The sequence below is a fragment of the Rhinatrema bivittatum genome, chromosome 1 (assembly GCF_901001135.1).
Source record: "Rhinatrema bivittatum chromosome 1, aRhiBiv1.1, whole genome shotgun sequence".
In the NCBI taxonomy this organism is placed as follows: Eukaryota; Metazoa; Chordata; class Amphibia; order Gymnophiona; family Rhinatrematidae; genus Rhinatrema; species Rhinatrema bivittatum.
The window spans coordinates 457,484,175-457,506,767 of record NC_042615.1 but is presented as its reverse complement, the minus strand read 5'-3'; the positions used below and the strand labels follow the sequence as shown (position 1 = coordinate 457,506,767).

General features: G+C 42.9%; 1 protein-coding gene across 5 annotated transcripts in view; it reads left to right on the top strand.

Annotated features, from left to right (window-relative positions):
- MPDZ (multiple PDZ domain crumbs cell polarity complex component) overlaps positions 1-22,593 on the top strand; it is a 662,189-nt gene that overhangs the window by 411,330 nt on the left and 228,266 nt on the right. For 4 of the 5 annotated variants that reach the window (XM_029605550.1, XM_029605570.1, XM_029605530.1 and 1 more), the window contains one exon: positions 6,747-6,845. The exons of the other annotated variant lie outside the window; for it this stretch is intronic. In XM_029605550.1, the coding sequence (XP_029461410.1) occupies positions 6,747-6,845 (99 nt within the window). The remainder of the gene's footprint in view (positions 1-6,746; positions 6,846-22,593) is intronic. 5 annotated transcript variants of the gene reach the window in all.

Genomic DNA, 22,593 nt, shown 5'->3' with positions numbered 1-22,593 from the left:
ATGGCCGACCGGAATCCTCCTGTATGTCTTTCCTTCGTGGCTGCTGATAGCAAAGGTACTCAGGCGTGTAGAGGGCCACGCGGGATCAGCGATTCTGGTGGCTCTGGAATGGCCTCGCCGTCCGTGGTTCGCGGATCTGGTGCGGCTGGCAGTGGACAGACCGCTACGCCTGACCCACTTACCGGATCTCCTGCATCAGGGTCCTATATTTTCTGATCGGGAGGATCACTTTTGTCTCGCGGCCTGGCTTTAGAAAAGAGGCGATTGCGCGTGAGGAGGTATTCGGAACCAGTAATTAACATGCTGCTCCAAGCGAGATGCCCTGCTACGTCTTTAGCCTATTCCAGGGTATGGAAGGTGTTTGAGACCTGGTATGGACAACAGGGATTTGACCCTCTTCAGGTGTCGGTGTCCCATATTTTGTCTTTTTTGAAGGTGGGCTTATCCAAAAGATTAACCTATAGTTCCCTTCAGGTCCAGGTTTCCACTTTGGATTGTCTCAGAGGGGAGAGTCCAGGGGAAGGCCTTGGCATCCCATCCGGATGTGGTGCGTTTCCTACGAGTAGTCAAACATCTCTGTCCACCTCTGTGTCGCATTTGTCCGGAATGGAATCTTAATCTCGTGCTACGGGTCCTTTGTGAGGAGCCGTTAAGCCTCTGAATCAGGTATCTTTGAAGATCCTGACTCTGAAGATGGTCTTTTTGGTAGCTATCTGTTCTATTAGAAGGATTTCGGAATTGCAGGTGCTTTCATGCCGTGATCCGTTTCTCCGGATATCATCCGATACGGTGTCCTTGCATACGGTACCTTCGTTTCTTCCTAAGGTGGTGTTGGTTTTTCATGTAAACCAGTCAGTGGAGTTGCCCGGATTTCCAGATTGGGCTTGGGATCCATCGATGGGACGAGAACTTCACCTTTTGGATGTGAGACGGTGGTATTACGTTACTTGAAAGTCACTAACGCTTTTCGTCGTTCTAATATAGAAACATAGATATGACGGCAGAAGAAGACCAAACGGCCCATCCAGTCTGCCCAGCAAGCTTTCACACTCTTTTTTTTTTTCTCTCATATTTATCTGTTACTCTTGGCCCTTAGTAACCTTTTGGTTCTATTTCCCTTCCACCCTTGCCATTAATGTAGAGAGCAGTGTTGGAACTGCATCTAAGTGAAATATCTAGCTTAATTAGTTAGGGGTAGTAACCACCGCAATAAGCAAGCTACACCCATGATTGTTTACCCAGACTATGTAATTCAGTCCTTGTTGGTTGTTGTCTGTATATAGATCCACTTTTCTTCATTCCTCCCTGCCATTGAAGCAGAGAGCTATGCTGGATATGCATTGAAAGTGAAGTATCAGACTTTCTCCCCTGCTGTTGAAGCAGACAGCTACGCTGGATATCATGAAGTATCAGTCTTTCTCCCCTGCCGTTGAAGCAGAGAGCTTTGTTCGTCCTATTCAGGAGAGCAAAAAAGGGCGAAAAGGCATCTAAGGCTTCTTTGTCTCATTGGTTGAAAGAGACGATCTTTGCAGCTTATGTATCAAAAGGAAGAATGGTTCCAATGGGTCTTAGAGCACATTCGACACGAGCTCAGGTGCCGTCCTGGGCTGAGTGTCAGCTGGTGTCTCCCCAAGAGATCTGTAGAGCTGCGGTGTGGTCTTCATTGCATACCTTTACCAAGCATTACCGTTTGGATGTGCGGGCCCCGGAGGTGGCCCCCTTTTGGAGAGAGTGTTCTTCGAGCAGGTCTTTCAGGTTCCCGCCCAGTGTAAGAGGGCTTTGGTACATCCTGGTTGTCTGGACTGATCTGGGTATGTTTAGGAAAGGAAAATTGATTCTTACCTGCTAATTTTCGTTCCTGTAATACCACAGATCAGTCCAGAGGCCCTCCCTGAGGATCTCTGCTGAAAGACTGCTTGGTCTACTACTGTATTTATTTGCAAAGCAGATTTGTCATTTTTTGGCTTCAATTTCTAAGTTTAGAGTTTTCTGCACGGTTATCTAGTTGGTCAGGGGTATCCATGTTGGGAGCCTTGTTTGGTCTTTATTTTTCTTATCTTGGCTTGGGTATCGAATAATACTGAGGGACTGCAGGTAGCACTCTCGTATATGTGGCAGTGCCCAAAGTTTTGTTCTCTACCTCCATCTGCTGGTAGGGATGAATAAAACCCGCTTGACTGGACTGAGCTGTGGTATTACAGGAACGAAAATTAGCAGGTAAGAACCAATTTTCCTTTCTCCCTCTGTGTTACTCACTTGGCAGCTCTTTATTTGTTGGTGACTATTTATTGCTGTAGAGCTGCTTTTCTGTCAGCCTGCTCTGAGCAAGGTTCAGATGCTCCCTGCAGTATATCACTGTTGGAATGCTGAGTAAAAGCAGAGAAAATAATAATAATAAAAAAAAAACTTTCAAGTATGTTTTCAGTGTTGAATATTCTAAGCTAATTTATTAATTGAGTAAAGAATGTATGGACATAAAAATAAGTTGTAATATATTTGCATAAAGCTGAACTTCCTCATTATGGGGTAGATTTTCAAAATTGCGCGAGCGCGTGCTACACAGTGCGCACACATGGACACACGATTTTATAACATTTGCGCACGTTATAAAATCTGGGGTTGGCGCACGCAAGGGGGTGCACAATTGTGCACCTTACGCACACTTCCCTTCCCCTACCTCCCCTGCCCTTTCCCCCTACCTTTTTCTGCTGTTTTTTTTTATTTCTAAACTTACTTCAGCCCTGGGGCTGAAGTAAGTTGCGCACGCTGGCTGGGCGGCAAATGGATGCTGTGCCAGGAGCCTCAGGTCCCGCCCCGTCCCTTTTTGCAAGCCTCGGGACTTACACGCGTCCCGGCGCTTTATGCACATCGCCGGGCCTTTTGAAAATAGGCCCAGCGCGTGTAAGACCGGTTACGTGCGTAAACATACATGGATGGCCTTCGGAGTGAGGAAACTCACTCCAAGATGAGATTTGGGTAATGTTCTCTCCACCTAGTATGATGGACTCTGTACCTGGGTAACATCAAGCTATGTTGAGAGATCATAGCCCAAATTTCATCTTGGAGTGAGTTTCCTCACTCCGAAGGCCATCCAATCTTCACAAGAGACCACTGTTCTGTTCGTACGTCTCACATTGACTGTCAAAGCGGTCCCTAACCCCCTACACAAACACCTAACCCTCGCCCCGAGTTACTAGGTGGGCCTCTCATAGGGATACACATACCTACCTTGGGAGAGGACATTATGGCTAGTCTCTCTCTCTCTCTCCCTCCCCCCCCCCCCCCAAGTGGTTAAATGCAGGAAATACAACAGTCTGGCACCTATCGCTAAATCTGAAAAGGTTATCGCTATTTGCGCTCACTTAGCTCTTCGCATAGGTAAGTAGCGCAAAGTGCGATAAATTGTATATTAGCATAAAACACCCCTTTTACTATCACATGCGATACTTACCGCATTTTGATAAATCCAGGCCTGAGTTTGTTGAATTTCATTTATCTGAAGCCTGGTAGAAGAAATTTGCTGTTCCAGTTCCTGATTAGTATTTGCAACCACATTCATTTTCTCATCTATTTCTTTAAATTTCTCCTTAACTGGAGATAACTGTTGTAGGATAGACAGTCTCATCTCAATAATTGCTTACCATTAAAGTCTCTAGTGAGAAAACCCGAGGTCTTACCACAGCTGGTATTTCTGTTGTGGGGATTCCACCAAAAGCCCCCGCTGTCTCTCCCATTGATATTCCTTCCTCCACACCAGCTTGCCCAGATGACGCTCTCAGGCTCCCTGTTGCTGCTGCTGCCCTGTCAGACCTTGCAGGGGATAACTCCTCCACTCTTCGGTTGAGGAGTACTTCCCTTGTTTCCAGGGCACCTCTTATGGCAGCAAGGTTCACTGGTGGGGTTCCCTCCTCGGGTCTAAATGGAGATATTGAACCAGGGAGAGAGGGGAGCTCCGATTCCCCTCCCCCCCTCTCACCAGCAGCTGAGGGTCCCACTCCTGTGTCGCTGCAACGTACATGGGCATCCATCAATCCGGTTATGGGCATTGCCGAAGTGACCGCAGAGTAAGGTGTCCTCTGTTTTTGCTTCCTCCCCATTCAGGTAAGTATATAGCAGGAAATTCAAGAAAAGAAGCTCTTGACCGACTGAGCCAATGCCATGCAAACCTATCTGGCAGCCATCTTGGATCCGCCCCCTCATGTGATCAGGTTTAGAATGTTTATTAGCCATTCATATACTTTGCTTGTATAACTTAAAACTAAACTTCCTCTTTATAGATTCTGTTTGAGCATCATGTTTATATACTAGTCATTTCTTAACTTTTGTTCCCAGCTCGAGTCTCTGTACTGTAATTCATCATCCAACCTTCTCAGTAGGCAGAAACCCACTAACCCATTTTAGCATCAGTCATCTAGCTTTGTTGAATATTGCTAATTGGGGCTTCTGCAATTTTCTGGTTATTTGACAAGTGTAGTGCTGCTTTATAAATGTTTGATATCAGGACTATGCTTTGTTGTGTCTCACCCTTGTTCCCACCATCATCTTTGCCATGGGTGTTATCTGAAGAACATAGTTGTTATGATCTTTTTCTCCTCTTTTTGTAGTTTATTTGAACATTTGCTGCTTTTTTAAATGATTCTATAATAACGAATCGTATACTTTATGCTAAGTTTTATTATAAATATATGGCTAGGGAAATTCTCAAGTTTATCTTATAACTATGCAATCATCCTAATAGCAGTGTCTGTATTGCACTATTGAGGGTGCTGCATATTCATTTACTGCACAGCTCCATTCAACTGTTAATTGCAGGATTCACAATTTCAGACATAATTGTGCTAAATTTGACAGTTTATATATAATTGAGCTATCAGTAATAACTGCTCACAGTTGTTATGGATAGAAATATAGTTTGGAAATTTCCATATGTACATCTCATTGGTAGATAAGGATTAGCAATAGTCCATTAATTGATAACATATTTTCAATTGAATTTAATTTTAACATTCTCTAATAATATGTTGCTCCAATGGAGGCATACACATGAGTTATATGACTTGAGTCATGTATGTCATTGGAGAAACGTCTGGAGAACTTTCCACAGAAAGCTTCTGAGCATATGCAGGAAGCAATCTACTGTCTCTCTGTTATGATTTTATCTGTTTGAGGGAGTGTATTGTTAGGGCACTGCTGTTCCCACGGTTTTGTGCCATGTCAGGCTTTCTTGATGATTTTTTTAATCCCTTTTTCTTTCTTAGTATCTCTAGTGAAGAAAAGCTGAGATGTGGTGAAAGTTCTTGAGCTGAAATGAGTCTTCACAAGTGAAGCTCCTGGCTTTTGTGACCATGTCCTTCCGAGGCCCTTTGCTCCAAGTGAGCACGTTCTCAGAAAGGTCCTGCTTTTTACACTAGCATATGTCACATAGGAGATTGCTAGAAATGTGTTGTTGAATTTCTCAAAGCATCTACCGAGTCTCAGTGCACCAATATCGGGTGGTGTGTCTCCAATATTTGTGTTGAGGGACCTTCCTGAACCTCTTTCATTGGGTATGTTTGTACTGTGGCTGATGAAGCCTGCCAGATTATTCATGACCCTGAGGCATCAAGGTCTTCATTCTTCTTTTCTATTTAGAAGAGGAAGGTTTCTTTTCCAGTCAGTGCCAGAGCCTAACCATTTCTGGGCCAGTTTCACTTCAAGCTGCAGATACACCAGTTGAGGAACAGGATTTGATATTTTATGAATTTTATTTGCCTAGATCTCAGAGTTCTGAAGATAATTGTGATCCAAATCTTGTTTTGCATCCATCTTCCAAACCAGCTAGTAATCATTCTCTACCTGAAGACATTTTCTTCCCTGCATTGGTTCAAAAGTAGGATAAAACCATCCCTTTTGTAACCAGAGCAACACTTCTCGGTTTCTCGATGCTGCTAAGGTTTTTTGTGGCATCAACTGTCTGTCCTGTCTTCTTAGATATCATAAGGGCTTGGATACACCCTGCTCACTGCAACTAATTAGTTAGAATGCATACATCAAAAATTGTGGCCAGCTAATTATGGAATTTCTAAGAAAGTTGTATGATTATCCTTCAGTTTTTTTTGTTTTTATTTGTTTGTTTTGCCTGTGTTTTTAGCTTGTTAATAACATTTCATTAACCTTGATGGATATGCAATTTTGCATGCTTTGAAACTATATAAGATGTGTGCTACAGCCATGGATTTTTATAAGGGGCTGCTTTCTGGAATATTCTCTCTTAAAAATTGTAAGGACTTTAAAAGAAAGCTAAACCTTAATATTTCAGAAATACTGAATCATTTAAATAAATTGCTAAATCTTTTTTTCTTTATTTAAGCTGCTTCCCTCCAGCTCTACTGATCTGGCAGAAACTGTGTTTAGAATGGTCATAGATTATATCATATAAAATAGATTTTGGTTGTTCAGCAATTCTGCTACAATGTAAAGGTGCTGCTTAAAGAATTAAAAGGAGTAATGACTTACCAATAAAAGTTTGAAATCACATGTGGGGGGAGTGTATGTTACTTATTTTTTATACTTTTGAAATATCGCCCAAGAGACAGAGGCTACAGCTATGTTTTATGGCCCAAGTATGGTCTCTCTGCATTAAATGTAAAATCGGATTTTCAGTAATATCCCAGTTTAGTTTTGTAATGTTTGAAAAGCTGCAGATATTCTGATTATTTTTGAATGGCTGGTTCTTTTGTTTAGTTCCTCTTATGTTTTTCTTTTAGAAAAATCCATTGTCTTTTCTGCATTTGAACCTTGCCACTAAGCCTTTATTCAGCAGTACTAATCCTTTCGCTGATTCACTTCAACTGAACACTAACAAGGTTAGATGTGTTTGACTGTTTTGTAATTCATTACTAATATTTTGTGTATGCTTCATTGCTATTCCGGTATACACTGTATATTAGTTAATATTTGTTTTTGAGAAGACATTTATGGGGGTTATTTTCTAACTGAATTGATGGAAAGTCTATGTGCACTTCCTACCTGTGGACTTTGCCCCCCATTTTCAAAGTGCTTACTTTCCAGGAAAACTGTCTGCACTCATTTGCACCTGCTGATTTGTGTGAGTAGGTTTTCTGAGAAAAAATGCATGCATACTTTTGAAATTTGAAAAGTATGAATGTAAATTCATGCCCCTTCCTCAATCCTGCCCTCACAAACTCCTCCTCACTCTGTATGTAAAGCTGCATGCAAAAGTTTACTTACACATAGGTAGAGCAATTAACACAAAACTTGAGGGCTTTTCAAAAATGTAAATACTACTTTTCATGCAGAAATGGCTTTGAAAATGTTCCTCTTCCTATGTCCATAAAATTTATTTACTTTTAATGCATTTGGAATTTCTAATATATTGAAGTACTTTCTGTCTGGGGTTGCCTTCCAAAACTAAAAGTAAGTAGTAAAATCCAATTTTAAGATTAGTAGCTCAATCCAGCTGGATGTGACCTCACTGCAGTCAGATGATTCTAGTCATTGCTATGAACCCATGTGATTTAGTACATAGCATATCCTCTGACTAATTTCTACCAGCACTCAGCCTATGTTGGCACATATGAAAGCCGGAAGAAGCTGCAGCAACACAGTCAGCTGGGGAGGTCTACAGCAGTCATTGACAGCAGCGAGTCCGGGGGAGGGGGGGCAAGGGGAATAGCAAGCACCTAGAGGATTGACCTAAGGGAGAAGAGAGATCAAGCATGGGGAAGAGGTTTAAACCATAAGTGGAGAAAGCTGGGGAGGTTGCCACATTTCCACGGCCTACTTGGTGGATTTACCTGTATCAGAAGGGAAACAGGTTATTTGGGTAACCATCGATAGATTTTCTAAGTTGGCCCATTTTGTGGCTCTCTCGAAACTGCCTATGGCACCTGAACTTGCTCAACTGTTCACCAAACATATTTTTCATTTGCATGGCTTACCCCGACACATTGCCTCGGATCGGGGCTCACAGTTTACCGCCAAGTATTAGCATGCGCTGTGCAAGAAATTCGGAGTCAAGCTAGACTTTACGTCTGCATTTCACCCACAAGGAAACAGGCAAGCTGAGCGGACTAATCACACCTTGAAGGGTTACCTCCGCTCCTTCGTGGGTCACTGACAAAATGACTGGGCTTCCCTCCTGCCTTGGGTAGAGCTTTCGTACAATCACCACGTCCACTCAGCCACCGGAACATCCTCCTTCCAGGTTGTCTCCGGGAAACAACTGACTTCTCCTTTGCCCTTACCTCTGGCCGTACCATCACCGGCAGCCCAGCTCACAGCTCAGCAGCTCCATGCCTTATGGAACTCCAATCAAACCCACTTTCAGAAAGCAGCTGAATCTGCTAAGAAAAATGCGGACAAACACCGGCAAGCTCCTCTCTTCCAACCTGGGGACCGAGTCTGGCTAAGCACTCGTCACATCCACTTAAGAGAGTACCCTGTATGCGCTTAGCACCCAGGTATTTCGGACTCTTCACCATAAAGGAGCGCTTGGGTACAGTCTCATATCGGTTATACCTGCCCTCCAGTTTAAAGATTCATAATACTTTTCACGTGTCGCTATTGAAGCCTCTAGTCCTGTCAGCCTTCCACTGGAGACCTCCTGAACTCTTGGATGTGGCCGCTGACAAGGATCCCATCTACCAAGTCCAGGATATATTGGACGTCAGATACTACTGAAGACGCTCGGAATACTTGATCTCCTGGCAGGGCTTTGGTTCGTAGGAGAACTCTTGGGAGCCAGCTTCCAACATTTTAGATAAGTCCCTCCTACTACAGCTCCACCGTGAGCACCCGGACAAGCCAGCGCCTTCTCGGAGGGGACGTGGGGGGGAGTTACTGTTGTGAACCCCGGCCGCAGACCGCCAGACCACAGACCGGGTCCCCCTAACTTACCTGTCAGACGCCGGTCTCCGATGCTCCCCGTGGTTCCAGCGACTGCCGCTTGGGCTCCTCCCCCCTAGGCACGCGCACACAGCCTAGCTCCACATTTAAAGGAGCCGCGGTGGGAAACTTGGCCCGGCCCCCAGCGATGACATCACAGCTCTGGGCTATTTAAGCCCACTTCCTGCTCCCTTGCCTTGGCAACAGGTTGACTCCTGTGAGTAACTAGTTGCTGTTCCTGTGTGTTCCTGATCCTGCTCTAGTGTTCCTGCTTGTTCCTGATTCCGCTCCTGAGTTCCTGCTTTTTCCTGCTCCATTCCTGTTCCCGTGGTCCCGCTCCTGCTTCCGCTCCAGCTTCTGCTTGATTCTTCGGTTTGACTTCGGCCTGGTTCCTGGATTCTTCTGTCTGCTGCCCGTCCTGACCTCTGGCGTGATCCTCGGCTCTGCTAGTCTGCTGCCTGCCCCGACCTCTGGCCTGCTTCCTCGTCTTACACTTCCACTGCCCGCCTCGACCCCTGGACCGACTCCATCTCTTCTAGTCTTCAGCCTGCCACGACCCGGCATGCTCTTCAGACTTCCTCCGCCAGGAGACCTTCGCCTAAATCCTACCGGCCCCGGCACCCAAGAGCTCAACCTGCGGGGAACGAGGGTTGGTATAAGTAAAGGTCCTGTCAGGTTTCCTGGTCCTGTTCCGCCTCCCAGCCTTGAGTACTGCTGTGAGGGCTTCTTCTAGTAGTTCTTCCATCCTCGAGCCAGCTTAAGGGTCCAAGTTTCCAACAGTGGGAGTTATCCATCCAAAGACCAATCAGTCTGGAGACTTCCCCAGAACTCATCACACAGGATCAAGACAGGTTGCGACATCCCAACCTCCAGGCCCTGTCACTCATAGTCTGGATGTTGAGAGGTTAATTCTGCAACCGCTAGATCTCTCAGAGGGATGTGTCTTGGATCTTGGTGGCTTCTAGAAAACATTCCACTTGAAAGTCCTATAGACTGAAGTGGAGGAGGTTTTCCGTGTAGTGTGAGCAGAAGGCCTTATACCCTTTCTCCTGCCCCATACTAAAACTGATTACCTTCTACACCTGTCGGAAGCTGGTTTGAAGACCAACTCCGTTAGGGTTCACCTGACTGCACTTGGCACATACCACCATGGTGTAGATGGTACGCCCATCTCTGTACAGCTTATAATTTTATGCTCCGTGCAGGGCCTGCTCCAGTTGAAGCCTCCCCTAAGGCCTCCCGCTTTGTCATGGGACATTAATGTGGTGTTAGCTCAACTGATGTTAGCTCCTTTTGAGCCGCTGAGCTCCTGTGACCTGAAGTACCTGACCTGAAGGTCATATTTTTGGTGGCAGTCAGTTCAGCGCTCAGGCCTTAGTGACTTATCCACCTTACACTAAGCTTTTCTACGATAGGGCGGTCTTGTGTATGCACCCTAAATTCCAGCTTAAAGTGGTGACAGACTTCCAACTTAACCAGTCCATCAGCCTACCAACATTTTTTCCCAGGCCCCATTCATACCAAGGCGAGCAAACCTTGCACAGTTTGGACTAAAGAGAGCCTTAGCCTTCTATCTGGTGCAGACAGAAGACCACAGATAGTACACCCAACGTTTTGTTTCTTTTGATAGAAAAAGATTGGACATTGCCATTGCCAAACAAATGCTATTGAATTGGCTAGCAGACTGCATCATCTCCTGTTATGCCCAGGCGGGGCTGCATCTTGGGGGCCATGTCAGGGGTCACTCTGTTAGAGCCATGGCAGAGTCTGTGGCCCACTTGCGAGTAGTCCCCATGGAGGAGATCTGCAGAGCTGCGATATGGAGTTTGCTTTACACATTTACATCTCTCTATTGCTTGAATAGGGATGGCCGATGCGATAGTAGGTTTGACCAGATGGTCCTTCGGAACTTGTTTGAGGTGTAGAACCCAATTCTTTCCTGCCTACGGCTCATTGTTTGGGTTCAAGCTGTCTCCCCTTCTTGTTACCAACACTATTGTTGTTGTGTCTGTTGGCTCCTAGTTTAGGTGTCTTTTGGTCCCCTTTTATGTTGGGGGGACAGCCTGTAGCAAATTATTCATCCGTGTGTGAGGACCAAAATCCTGCTTGTCCTTGGAGAAAGCAGAGTTGCTTACCTGTAACAGGTGTTTTCTGAAGACAGCAGGATGTTAGTCCTCATGAAACCTGCCCGCCACCCCACGGAGTTGGGTTTCTCCTGTTTTTGTTTGTTTTATTTCTATGTTTATATTAATTCTAAAGAGGGGGAAGGGTGGTATAGAGCATGCTAGGCATGCTCATTGTGATCAAGTCAAAGTTCTAGAAACATTGACATAAGTTTTCTGTGTTGGGGCTTCATCTGATGATGTCACCCTTGTGTGAGGACTAATATTACAGATAAGCAGCTCTGCTTACTGATGCATGAATATCTCACACTGGAGAAAAAAAGGGGGCAGAAAGTGGGAGGGGCATGAGCATTTCAGGGCAGGGCCAACAGATGTGTGTTCCTGTACCTATGAGCCTGGATGCACATCCAGGTATATTTCAGTGCAAATTTACTTCTGCTATGGAGGAGGTGTAAGTCTTAATACATTATTTCCAGGCATCTATGAAGTGTTTGAGAGGTCTGGGTTAACTGTGTGGACTGCAAGCTAAAGAATTGGTTGGAGGACCTAGCTCTAGACTGGACAAACTGATGGATGAACTGGTAAAACTGGTCATGGCCTGGACATGCATCTGTTATAAGATTCCCTCACTTGCGTATCCCAAAGCTGACTTGCGCTGCTGTGTGTCCACAAGTTTAAAATTAGGAGTACACATATGTGCTAGAGCTATTTTATAATGTGCACACAGGATATAAAATTGCTGTGTATCTGGCCGCACGCCCATTTACACGCACATCACAAGCCTTAATTTAATCCTTAATACCAAAAAAACGGAACTACTCCTCGTATCAGAGGACGGCAACGATGCAGTTTCCAACACGCTCCCCACAAGGCATCCATCCTTCTCCCCTCAAGTTAGAAATCTCCGAGTCTTAATGGACAACCAATTGAATCTAAAAAGATTCATCAATAATACCGCAAAGGAAGTCTTTTATAAATTACAAGTTCTAAAACGGCTGAGACCGCTCCTCCACTTCCAAGACTTCCGGTCAGTTCTTCAAGCAATTATCTTTTCAAAAATCGACTATTGCAAGTCACTGCTACTCGGCCTTCCAGCGAACTCCATTAAACCCTTACAGATGCTGCAAAACGCCTCAGCCAGGATTTTGACGAAGACCAACAAAAGAGATCATATTACTCCCATACTAATGAACCTGCATTGGCTCCCAATTAAGTTCAGAATCCTATACAAAGTACTAACAATCGTACACAAAACCATTCACAATCTCATTCCACTGGAGCTCATTATCCCGTTTCGACCACACTTACCCTCCAGACCGGTGAGATCCGCTTATAGAAATACTCTCATTGCTCCACCCATTAAAACTTCTTTAAGAAAACGAGCCCTGTCCACACTGCGGGCCATGCGCAATGGAACTCTCTACCACCAGAGCTCCGGCTAGAACAATGCACGATTACCTTCAAAAAGAGACTCAAAACTTGGCTGTTCGAACAAGCTTTTCATTTATGCTGGTGATCTTTCTAGTACTTCACCCCACATACTAACAGACAAGCTCTTAGATTAGCACTCCAACTCCGCAGATGATCAAGTTAACTATGCTCCTTTCACCCTTACCCTAAGTTAATTCATTACGCTCTTAGAACTTTAGTCAGTTTTTCTCTGGCCCCTCAATAGAGCCTATTATTTATTGTTGTTTTGTCCCTGTTTCATTGCTCCAAGTTATTTTATCCCTGTTAAATGTAAAGCATTCTTACTTGCCAGTTATTGTTATACTGTAAACCGAATATCGGTATATAAATGTGTTAAATAAATAAATAAATAAATACATGTGCGCCCACACACCCGTTTGAAAGTTACTGTCCTGAGTCCAACTTTCAAGCCTGTCTGCAGTTAGATGGTAAGCTCGCTGACTTGCCTTCATCTACTCCAGTCTCTTATATAAAATGACTTATTAGAATTTTTAACTCTAGCAGTCAGCTTATTTTGTTCGTTTTTTTCTCTTACATTGTACCTTTAAATGTCCCTTTGTAGTCCGTTTGCAGCTCGTTTTTGTTGTCTTGATGGGATATGTATAATTTCTTGTATTTGCTTTGTATTTTTCCTTATGGTTCTGTTTTATACATTATCCTTTTTCTTCTCTCAAGCTATTTGCTTGTAGTATCATTCTGAAATTTATAAACAGAGTAAAAAAACCAAAACCTTTCTGCATAAAGCACTTGTGGACACAAGTGAACACGCAGAGGTTAATGCTAGGGTTTATAAACTGTGACGGGAGCTGCACAGTTTATAAAATACCGTATATTCACTGCATGAATAAACACCCAGAATTAAACACGGAGACGGGTATTTATAAAATAAGTAGAGTACTTGGAATCACCAATTTTCCAATATCTCTACCTGGAAGAGAGGAGATATGATACAGACTTTGATACCTGAAAAGTTTTAATGCTGCACGACCTTTTCGTTGGAAAGAAAAGTGTTGAACTATGGGTCACAAAATGCAACTCAGAATCAACATCAGGAAATATTTCTTCATAGAGATGGTGGTATATGCCTGGAATGCCCTCCTGGAAGAAATGGTGAGGATGAAAACAGTAAATGAATTCAAAAGGGCATGGGATGAACACTGTGCATTCCTAGAGGCTAGAGGTTGGAAATGAAGAAAAGGATGTATGAGGTTAACCTGCATGGGGTGACGGTTACTACCCTTAATAGAAGATATGGTGGTATCCTGCATGGAGCAGAAGTTATTACCCTTAACAAAAGGCTTGGGAGCAAACTGCATAGTGCAGCAGTTACAACCATAAGCTGCTATGCTTCCAGTTCACCAGGGTCCTTCTCCAGTTCACCTAGACCTTCTCGCACTTCACCCCAAATCCCCACCAGTGTTCTTGGACTTCCCATCCAAAAACTGCAGACAACAGACAAGTCTGATTTCATTTGTGTGAGTCAATTAGCAGGTGTAAAAGTGTACGAATAAGTTTGGTAAAGTATATGAGTATAATATCTATTGGAAAGTGGCAATAATATCTATTGGAAAGTGGCAACGCATTTTCTGAACTTCTCCCTAGAATGCCTCTTTTTTCCCCTCCTCATAATATGTTCTTATAAAACAGAACATACACACACAGTCTCTGCTTTTATAAAACCGTATATACTCATAAAACCCCTTTCAAAAATCACTCCATGTTTTTTATCATACAAAACTATATGTGTACTTCCAGTATCTGCTTTGGGACCACTTCATTATTCTGCAGGCAAAAGTATGCACATTATTAAACAAAGTGCATTATCTTTTACCTGTGGACAGGGCTTTCATTATTGCTCTCATAGTATCTTTTAAAATGTTACAGAAATATTCATTTCAGGTACTAAAGCCCACATTTTCAGAGCCCGACGCACACAAAAACCGGGGAATGCACATGTGGCCAGGCCCTGCGCGTGCCTAGCACATTTTAAAAATGGCCCAGCCATGCGCGTACCTCCTGATTTGCGCCGAAATGCTGGGCTCCTTGAAAGGGGCGGGGTCTGGGTGGAGCGGGAGCCAACCGGGGCAGAGGGGAAACATGCGCCGGCAGCCAGCTGGCGTGCGGAACATACTCTTGCTCGGAGGAGCAGATAAGTTCTAAAACAAAAAAAATTATGATAGGGTAGGTTTAGGGGTCGGGGAAGAGGGAGGAAGGGTAGATAGGGGGATAGGAAAGTTCCCTCCCAGTCCATGCCGGCCTTTGAAAATCTACCCCTAACTGTTTATACAGAATCTTGCATCTGAACTACATTACTTAAGCCATATCTAAATCTTCATTATCATACTGTCATGGATTGAATTGTCATGTTATGACTGTTCTCAATTATATTTATTAGTAGAAGAAATGCATGTAAATCAAAATTATGGTATATTACAGTCTGCTAATATGATATATGCATACACAGTACTATAGACCATTAATTTTTATGCATTAACAATAAAATTTGGTTTATTAGCTTTCATTCAATGTTTACTCATTTCTTGTTTTTACCTTTTGTTTTATTAAGTGTTCTTATTTATTTAACTGATTTTGTTTTCTGTGCTTCTATTGTATCAGTAAACAGTAGAAATGGGAATTTTAATATTTTTACCTCCTTTTCTGACTTCTCTAAAGTTTTCAGAAAAGAGGACAATTCTATCTTGAACTGAGTAGAAATTATTCCACCCAAAACCTGAAACTCCCATGATACATGTTGATCATTATGCATTTTGGCTAGATATTTTACATTGAAATTAAACAGAAATGCACATTTATTAAACAGATTTAATTCAGCTAATGGCAGTTTTTTTCTGATACAGTAAGACCCCAAGTGTTAAATGTTAATTTCTAATGTTCATTTGGACATACTCAATGCATTAAATGAGTTGAATATATACACTATGTATGTGTTCTGATCTAAATACTGTTTTCTGTTCTTATAGAATATTCAGAATCCAGGTAGCATTACCTTCTGTTGTAACTCAACTAACTATTTTACTCCCACGCCATTTAAGGTTGGTTTTGGTGAACCAGTTGCAGTGATATTGGATGTGTAACAGTGTCTACTTTCTTTTAATACCAATGTACATGGCATGCACAATTTTTTTTAATGTAGTTGGTTGCTTGGATATTGTTTGAGTGAATCTTGACATATGCATTAAGGGGTAGATTTTATAAATTTACGCGCGTGTGTACTTTTGTTCGTGCACCAGGTGCAAACAAAAGTACGCTGGATTTTATAAGATATGCGCGTATCTTATAAAATCCGGGGTCGGCGCATGCAAGGGGGTGCACATTTGTGCAACCTGCGCGCGCCGAGCCCGGCGTGCGCTGCCTGTTCCCTCCGAGGCCGCTCCGAAATCGGAGCGGCCTCGGCGGGAACTTTCCTTCCACCTCCCTTCACTTTCCCCTCCCTTCCCCTACCTAACCGACCCCCCCGGCCCTATCTAAACCTCCCCCCTTACCTTTGTTGGCAGATTTACGCCTGCTGAAAGTAGGCGTAAATCTGCGCGTGCCAGCGGGCTGCTGGCGCGCCATCACCCGACCCAGGGGCTGGTTCGGAGGCCTCGACCACGCCCCCGGGCTGGCGTCACGCCCCGCCCCGCCTCCCACCCCACCCCAAAATTTGTGCCACCCACTCGACACACCCCGACACGCCCCCTTTGCAAAGCCCCGGGACTTACACGCGCCGCCGAGCCTATGCAAAATAGGCTCGGCGCGCGCAGGGGGGGTTTGGGGTAGGTTTTCGGGGGGTACGCACGTATCTTACGCGCGTACCCCTCTGAAAATCTACCCCTAAGTATTTACATTCTGGTGTGTGGTGAAATAAACATTTTCATCTTTAAGCAGAGAACCTGATTAACTGCATAACAAGTCTTGTGTGTGAGCATACATAGTGCATATTTTATTACATAAAGATTTACCTCATTTTTCACAGAATGGTCACAAAGAGAATCTAAAACTATTTTATAATCTGGTCTTGGCTTGATGGTATCTGGTCTCTTGTGTCGAGCTGTGACCAGATCATGCAAGATTAAGTACCCAGAAAATGTGCAAAATTACTGAAGAATATTAGATCACTATAGATCATCTAAAAACAAGGCAAAATACAAGAAATTTATAAAACAAATCAAACTTTGATTAATAAACCCAAACAGCTCTTTAATGTAGCCAAGGGCCTAGGGTCTAGAACGGGTTAATGTGAATCAGTTATTTCTTTCGAATAATAGAAAGACTAAGGGGCACTCCATGAAGTTAGCATGTGGCACATTTAATACTAATCGGAGAAAGTTCTTTTTCACTCAACGCACAATTAAACTCCGGAATTTGTTGCCAGAGGATGTGGTTAGTGCAGTTAGTGTAGCTGTGTTTAAAAAAGTGTTGGATAAGTTCTTGGAGGAGAAGTCCATTATTTGCTATTAATTAAGTTGACTTAGAAAATAGCCACTGCTATTACTAGGAACAGTAGTATGGAATAGACTTAGTTTTGGGGTACTTGCCAGGTTCTTATGGCCTGGATTGGCCACTGTTGGAAATAGGATGCTGGGCTTGATGGAACTTTGTCTGGCCCAGTATGGCATGTTCTTATCTCACGCTCCTTAGCTTCTGCTACTTACCCATCAACACAAATTGACATAACCCTGTGAGAATCCTTCCCAAAACACTCTCAGCAGAAAATCTCTATCAAATTTCCTCCATACACTGCACCACTCATTCCCCTGATTCTCTACCACATCTTTCTAGTCAGAATTTGAATGCATTTCTCAACCTGAGATATTACAAACAATTTCATTGCTGAACTGAACAAATTGGGGTTGAGAATCGGGGATTGAGCGACTGGTGCAGTCTGTGGAGGAAATTTGATAGAGATTAGAAATTTTCTGCTGAAAGTGTTTTGCGAAGGATTCGCACAACCTTCTGTCAATTTGTGTTGATGGGTAGGTAGCAGAAGCTGAGGAGTGTGAGATGAGACACTTGACTACATTAAAGAGTTTGGTTTTATTAATGTTTTGATTTGCTTTGTAAAATGTTTGTAATGTGTCTTGTTTTTAATTGTACAGGCCTACTGAAAGTAATCTCTCGGAAATACACATCACTGGTAACTTCAATTGTCAATTTATCCCTTTCCTCTGGAACCCTTCCATCAACTTCAAAGCATCTATATGTCCAATCCTTAAAAAAACCCTACAGTCGATCCTACTGATTTTCTGTTTCCATCCCATCATTTCCTCTCTGCCTTTCCTATCAAAGATAATCAAGTTATTATCCTTAAGCAACTCACTCAATTCTTTAATGACCATTCAGTACTTAGACCAATATCAAATTGGCTTTAAGAAACATCATAATACGTAAACCTTCCTGCTTTCCACCACAAATGTAATTCATAGAGGCTTGCTTATCTGCTGATTCTTCTAGACATTAGTTCAGCTTTTGAAACTCTAAATCTCAATATGCTTCTTGCATGTCTTTCTGATATTGGTCTTTTGAGAGCTGTCCTTTCCTGGTTCAGATCTTATCTCACAAACAGAATGCAACATATTAGGATAGCCAATTATTACATCATCCTGATTCCCTGTCACAAATGGTGACCCACAATGTTCGCACTTTTAGCTGCCCTGTTCAACATTTACATTGCACCTCTCTGATGTCTATTTGCTACTTTGGGTCTATCCTATAGAATCTATGCAGATGACATCCGGTTCTTCTTTCATATCACATTTTGGTCAACTACCTCCCATTTCATTTCCCCTATGTCTTTCCTCTGACAGAGCTTGGCTTATACACCATAGACTATTACTCAATCTTGGCAAAACAGAAATCATGATGATAGGCCGTACTTCTTTATATGATATGCCATCTTCACTACAATTTGATTGCGAATCCATTCCCATTGTTACATTTGCCATAACTTCTGTGTCCAGCTGGACTCCACTTTATCCATGCATATCCATGTAAAAACAATTATATGCTCGTCCTTCTACAAACTATGCCTTCTTCAACATATTAAACTTCTGCTGAACCCAAACACTTTAGGACACTACTACAATCCTTGATAATTACATCACTCAACTATTGTAATTCCCTGTATACTGGACTCCCATCTACCACCATTAAGCCACTGCAAATAATTCAACTCTGCAGCAAGACTCGTTACAGGCTTATGGAAACTTGAGCACATCACTCCAACACTGCAAGCTCTTCACTGGCTCCACATACAGTACTACATCCAATACAGACTTGCACTGTTAGTACATAATCTATTACTCCATATTACGTCTCCTTGGATCAACAGAATTCTTAAATTGTATGTTCCTAGAAGAGCACTTTGATTAGCCTCTCAGTCTTTATTGGAAATCCCCTCCCTCTGAGCCTCAGGACTGTCATGTACACGTGAAAGAGTTTTCTCCCTTGCTGGCCCATCCCATCCATTGTGTATTTTAACTGTCACTGATGAGTTTAAGAAAGCTCTAAAAACGCACCTATGTACAGTCCCCTTTTCCCTGACAACAGCAGCCAGCCACTCTCCTCCTTAGCTCAATGTGCCCCCGCCCCCCCTCCTTATGGCTTACACCTAAAGCCAAAGCGTTTTCTCCCTAAAAAAGCCTTCATCTCTTAAGCTCCATCTTTGATGAATTGTTTGCTAGGCATTGACTGTAGCAAACAGCAGTTTGCTTAGGGTTATTTTTATTTTTCGTACGATACCATTATTTTTACTCATGTAATATTGTTACCCGCCTGAAATTTAGAGAGCGCGGACTACAAATATTTTTAAATAAATACTTCCATTTTCTAATAAGGTCTTTATGAGTTTCATTTTATAAATAACATGAAAGCAGATCTAAGGCTAGTAAATCTAAAATGGAAAAAAAGGATTTTGAGGGCCTAAATTGGTTATCTTAAGCCCTTTGAAGTTCACAAACCTGCATTCATAGTTGTTCACTAAGTTAATCTGTACTACATGAGCACCCCTACGGGTAGGCCACTAGATATCCCTAGTTCCCCATAGATAGGACTAGGAATTGGCAGCTCATCCTTTATGAGGAGCTGAAGAGGTGGTCCTGGCTATAAGAGTCTCAAGGGGAGTTTTTGTGTGTGTGTGGGGGGGGGGGGGGGGGTTGAGGAGAGAGTTTCTATGGAAAGGAGCCCTAGAGTGAAGGATCCTTTCCCACTGGAGAGGCTTAGAGCCTTTCCCATATTCTTTGGGAGAATCAAACCTATACACATACTGCCAGGTTAGGAGCTGTGTGGAGGGAAGTAAAGCAGCTCCAGTGTTTGGACTGAGTCTGAAATATTTCAGCCTGGGCTTTCAGGAAGGTTACCCTAGGTTCAGCGGCCAGGTCACCAATTTGTGACAATACTCTGTGGGAACAAAGAAGGAGAAATCCTCAACTACATATCAAGAGAGCATTTTGGAAGACCCTTCCCAGGATCTTCAGGCAGGAGACAGGTGCAGGTCGGGGCATCCTGTGTAGTCTGTGGGACGCAGGTAAGACTGAAGAAAGTTCCCAGGAAATCAGGGCCAGTCAGGAGCAAGGAAGCTACCATACTCTCCAGATCAAGGGAGTCGGGACCCACCCCTGGAGCCAGGAAATCAGCACTTACATAGAGAGAGTAAAAGGATAATCTTTGTACAGACAATTACACACTTGGAAATTTATTTTCCATTAACATAATCAGTAAACTTTATTATTTGAACATCCCATCCTGCGTTAAGTCTCCTTGATTATGCAACCTCAGAAAATACCTATTGCAAGCAGTAACATGAGGAGAGGTCACTTCCTCCACTTGGGCCATAGCAGAAGCATCCCACATAGAAAGAACTCACCCCTGGGGGTTAATGGCAAGGAAAGAAAGCCCAAGAAACAATAAGTTCTTTTATGAACTCTCTGAGGAGATGCCCCTCAGGAGAAAAGGGTTACATAAATATGAAATATGAATTCATGTTTAAAAGACACTGCATTCTCAGTCCTTCTAGGAATATAGCTTGCATTTGTGATAAAATCATGATTCACAAGCTTCAAAATAGAGAAATGCCACGTCCCTTTTACAGTCCTAATGACAAACTTAGCTATTCAAGTAGAAAAATGTATTAGCTATTACTAACACGGCTTTTACTAACATTTTTCCCTAGCAGTCATAAATTGATCTCATACTTATTTTTTCAACCTGCTCAAAAGAATGCATCTTGGGTTTTTTGTCCATAGATTTATAGAAAATTCTAAAACTAAGAATGCCGCCAACTTTTGAATGAATAGTCTACAATACTAAAACCATTTTTCCAGTCAGGTATTACGAGTATCGAATAACCAACATGAGTCTATCTGAGTAGACATATCGCTGACCAAAAGATTCCTTTTCCTTGCTGTGGAAGCAAGACAATTCTGTGGATCCTGTATGTTCACTGATTTCAAGTTATTGCTTTACACCAATTCAAGACCCCACCACCAAACTGCTTTTAGCTTTTAATTTTGATTTCAAGATTTGGAAATGAGTTGGACATGTATAATAAGGGAAAAATCTATGTAAATTGTATATTGTATGCCATTTATAAATAAAGTTATTTTTGGGATGAAGAGCACATAACACTTTGCAGAATCAGGATCTTTTACCATAAAGATATCTTTTTTTTGTCCTGTCAAACTTTCTGTTGTGAGTGTAATTTCTGCAAACCTTTTTTTATGGTTTTGTAATACCATTGGCAGGGTTTATTTTATTCAAGTTTTCTGGCAGTAAAATCATCCTCCAATGCAAAATAGAGGAGTGAATTTTGGAAAAATATGTGCTGGTTTATAAAATGTGTTTGCCATTTCATTGCCCTTATTATTCTAGTACAAATGAGAATACAGCCTTTTAATACACTTTGAGGGTTTCTTGTTTGCAGATTGTTGCAGTGCTGGAATTTATCAACATATATCACAATATAATATTGACATTTTTAAATTTCAAACTACTTATCGTCCCCCATATCAGTTCAGACGAATTGCTTTTTCTCACCTTCCAGCAGCTAGAGACAGAGGAGAGAAGCTTTACTGAACCGGTGGGACAGAAGACAGTGTGCCACCTGCAGTCGCTCAGTATTCTTTGTCTCCAGCAGATGTTGGAGGTACAAAACCTGAAGTCATGGTAGAGAATCAAATTGCTCTCAGGGATTTTAGTCCCTATCTTGGGGCCATCCCCCTGGTGGAGTAAGGGCGAGCAGGGGGTCAGTTGCCCTTAGTTGGCTTGGCCCTTTCTCGGTGGAAGATTTTCATAGCCAGTGGTCTGGTTCCCTCATTTCCTGCCTCCCCCCTCTTTCTTTCTCTCACTAGGCCTCCTTGCCTTGGTGGGATATCGTTTTCAGGAAAGTATCTCCTTTTTATATAGGTGTTCTGCTGCTGTTCCTTTAACAATGCTTAAAAAAAAAAAGGGAAACCTTGATTATGTGGAAACCTCGATTTGTTGAGGTGATCATTGAGGGGAGGGGGAGGAGGTGAAACTGCAGTCAGGCACGGGCCGTGAGATGGCTGTCAGGTACCTCATTAATCTCTTTGGTGACCACGAACAATTAAGAAAAGGTCCGTGCGGGTTCCCAGCATCATGGTCATTTTTTTGCTGCATGAGGTTTAACATAGCGGCTTCTGCTGAGCTCAGGAAATGCTGCAAAGCATGTGGTGCAAAAAGGCCAGAATTAATGCTTGTGGCCTGTGAGGGTCTTCTGTCTGAAGTGGAGAAGGCAGTTAAGGAAGGCAGTTCAGGTGAAGAGAGCAGCCGGAAGAATACAAACACCATGGGTTGCAATACTGTGGCCATTTTGGCTTCAGTTCCCACAGTGCAGATGATCTAGGAGGAGAGAGTTACTTCTCCCCCTGCTTTGTCCCCTGCGGTGGAGGCCTCTAATAGTGCCTGGGGAGGAATTGAAGGGGCTCTGGTATCCCTTGATGAGGAATTTGATTCGAAGTAAGCATTTTCCACTGAGTTTGAGCCATGAAGTTAGCAAGTAGCTCATTTAAACCAAATTGGAGAAAATTATTTTTCACTTCAACGCATAATTAAGCTCTGGAATCCATTGCCAGAGGATGTGGTTACGGCAGTTAGT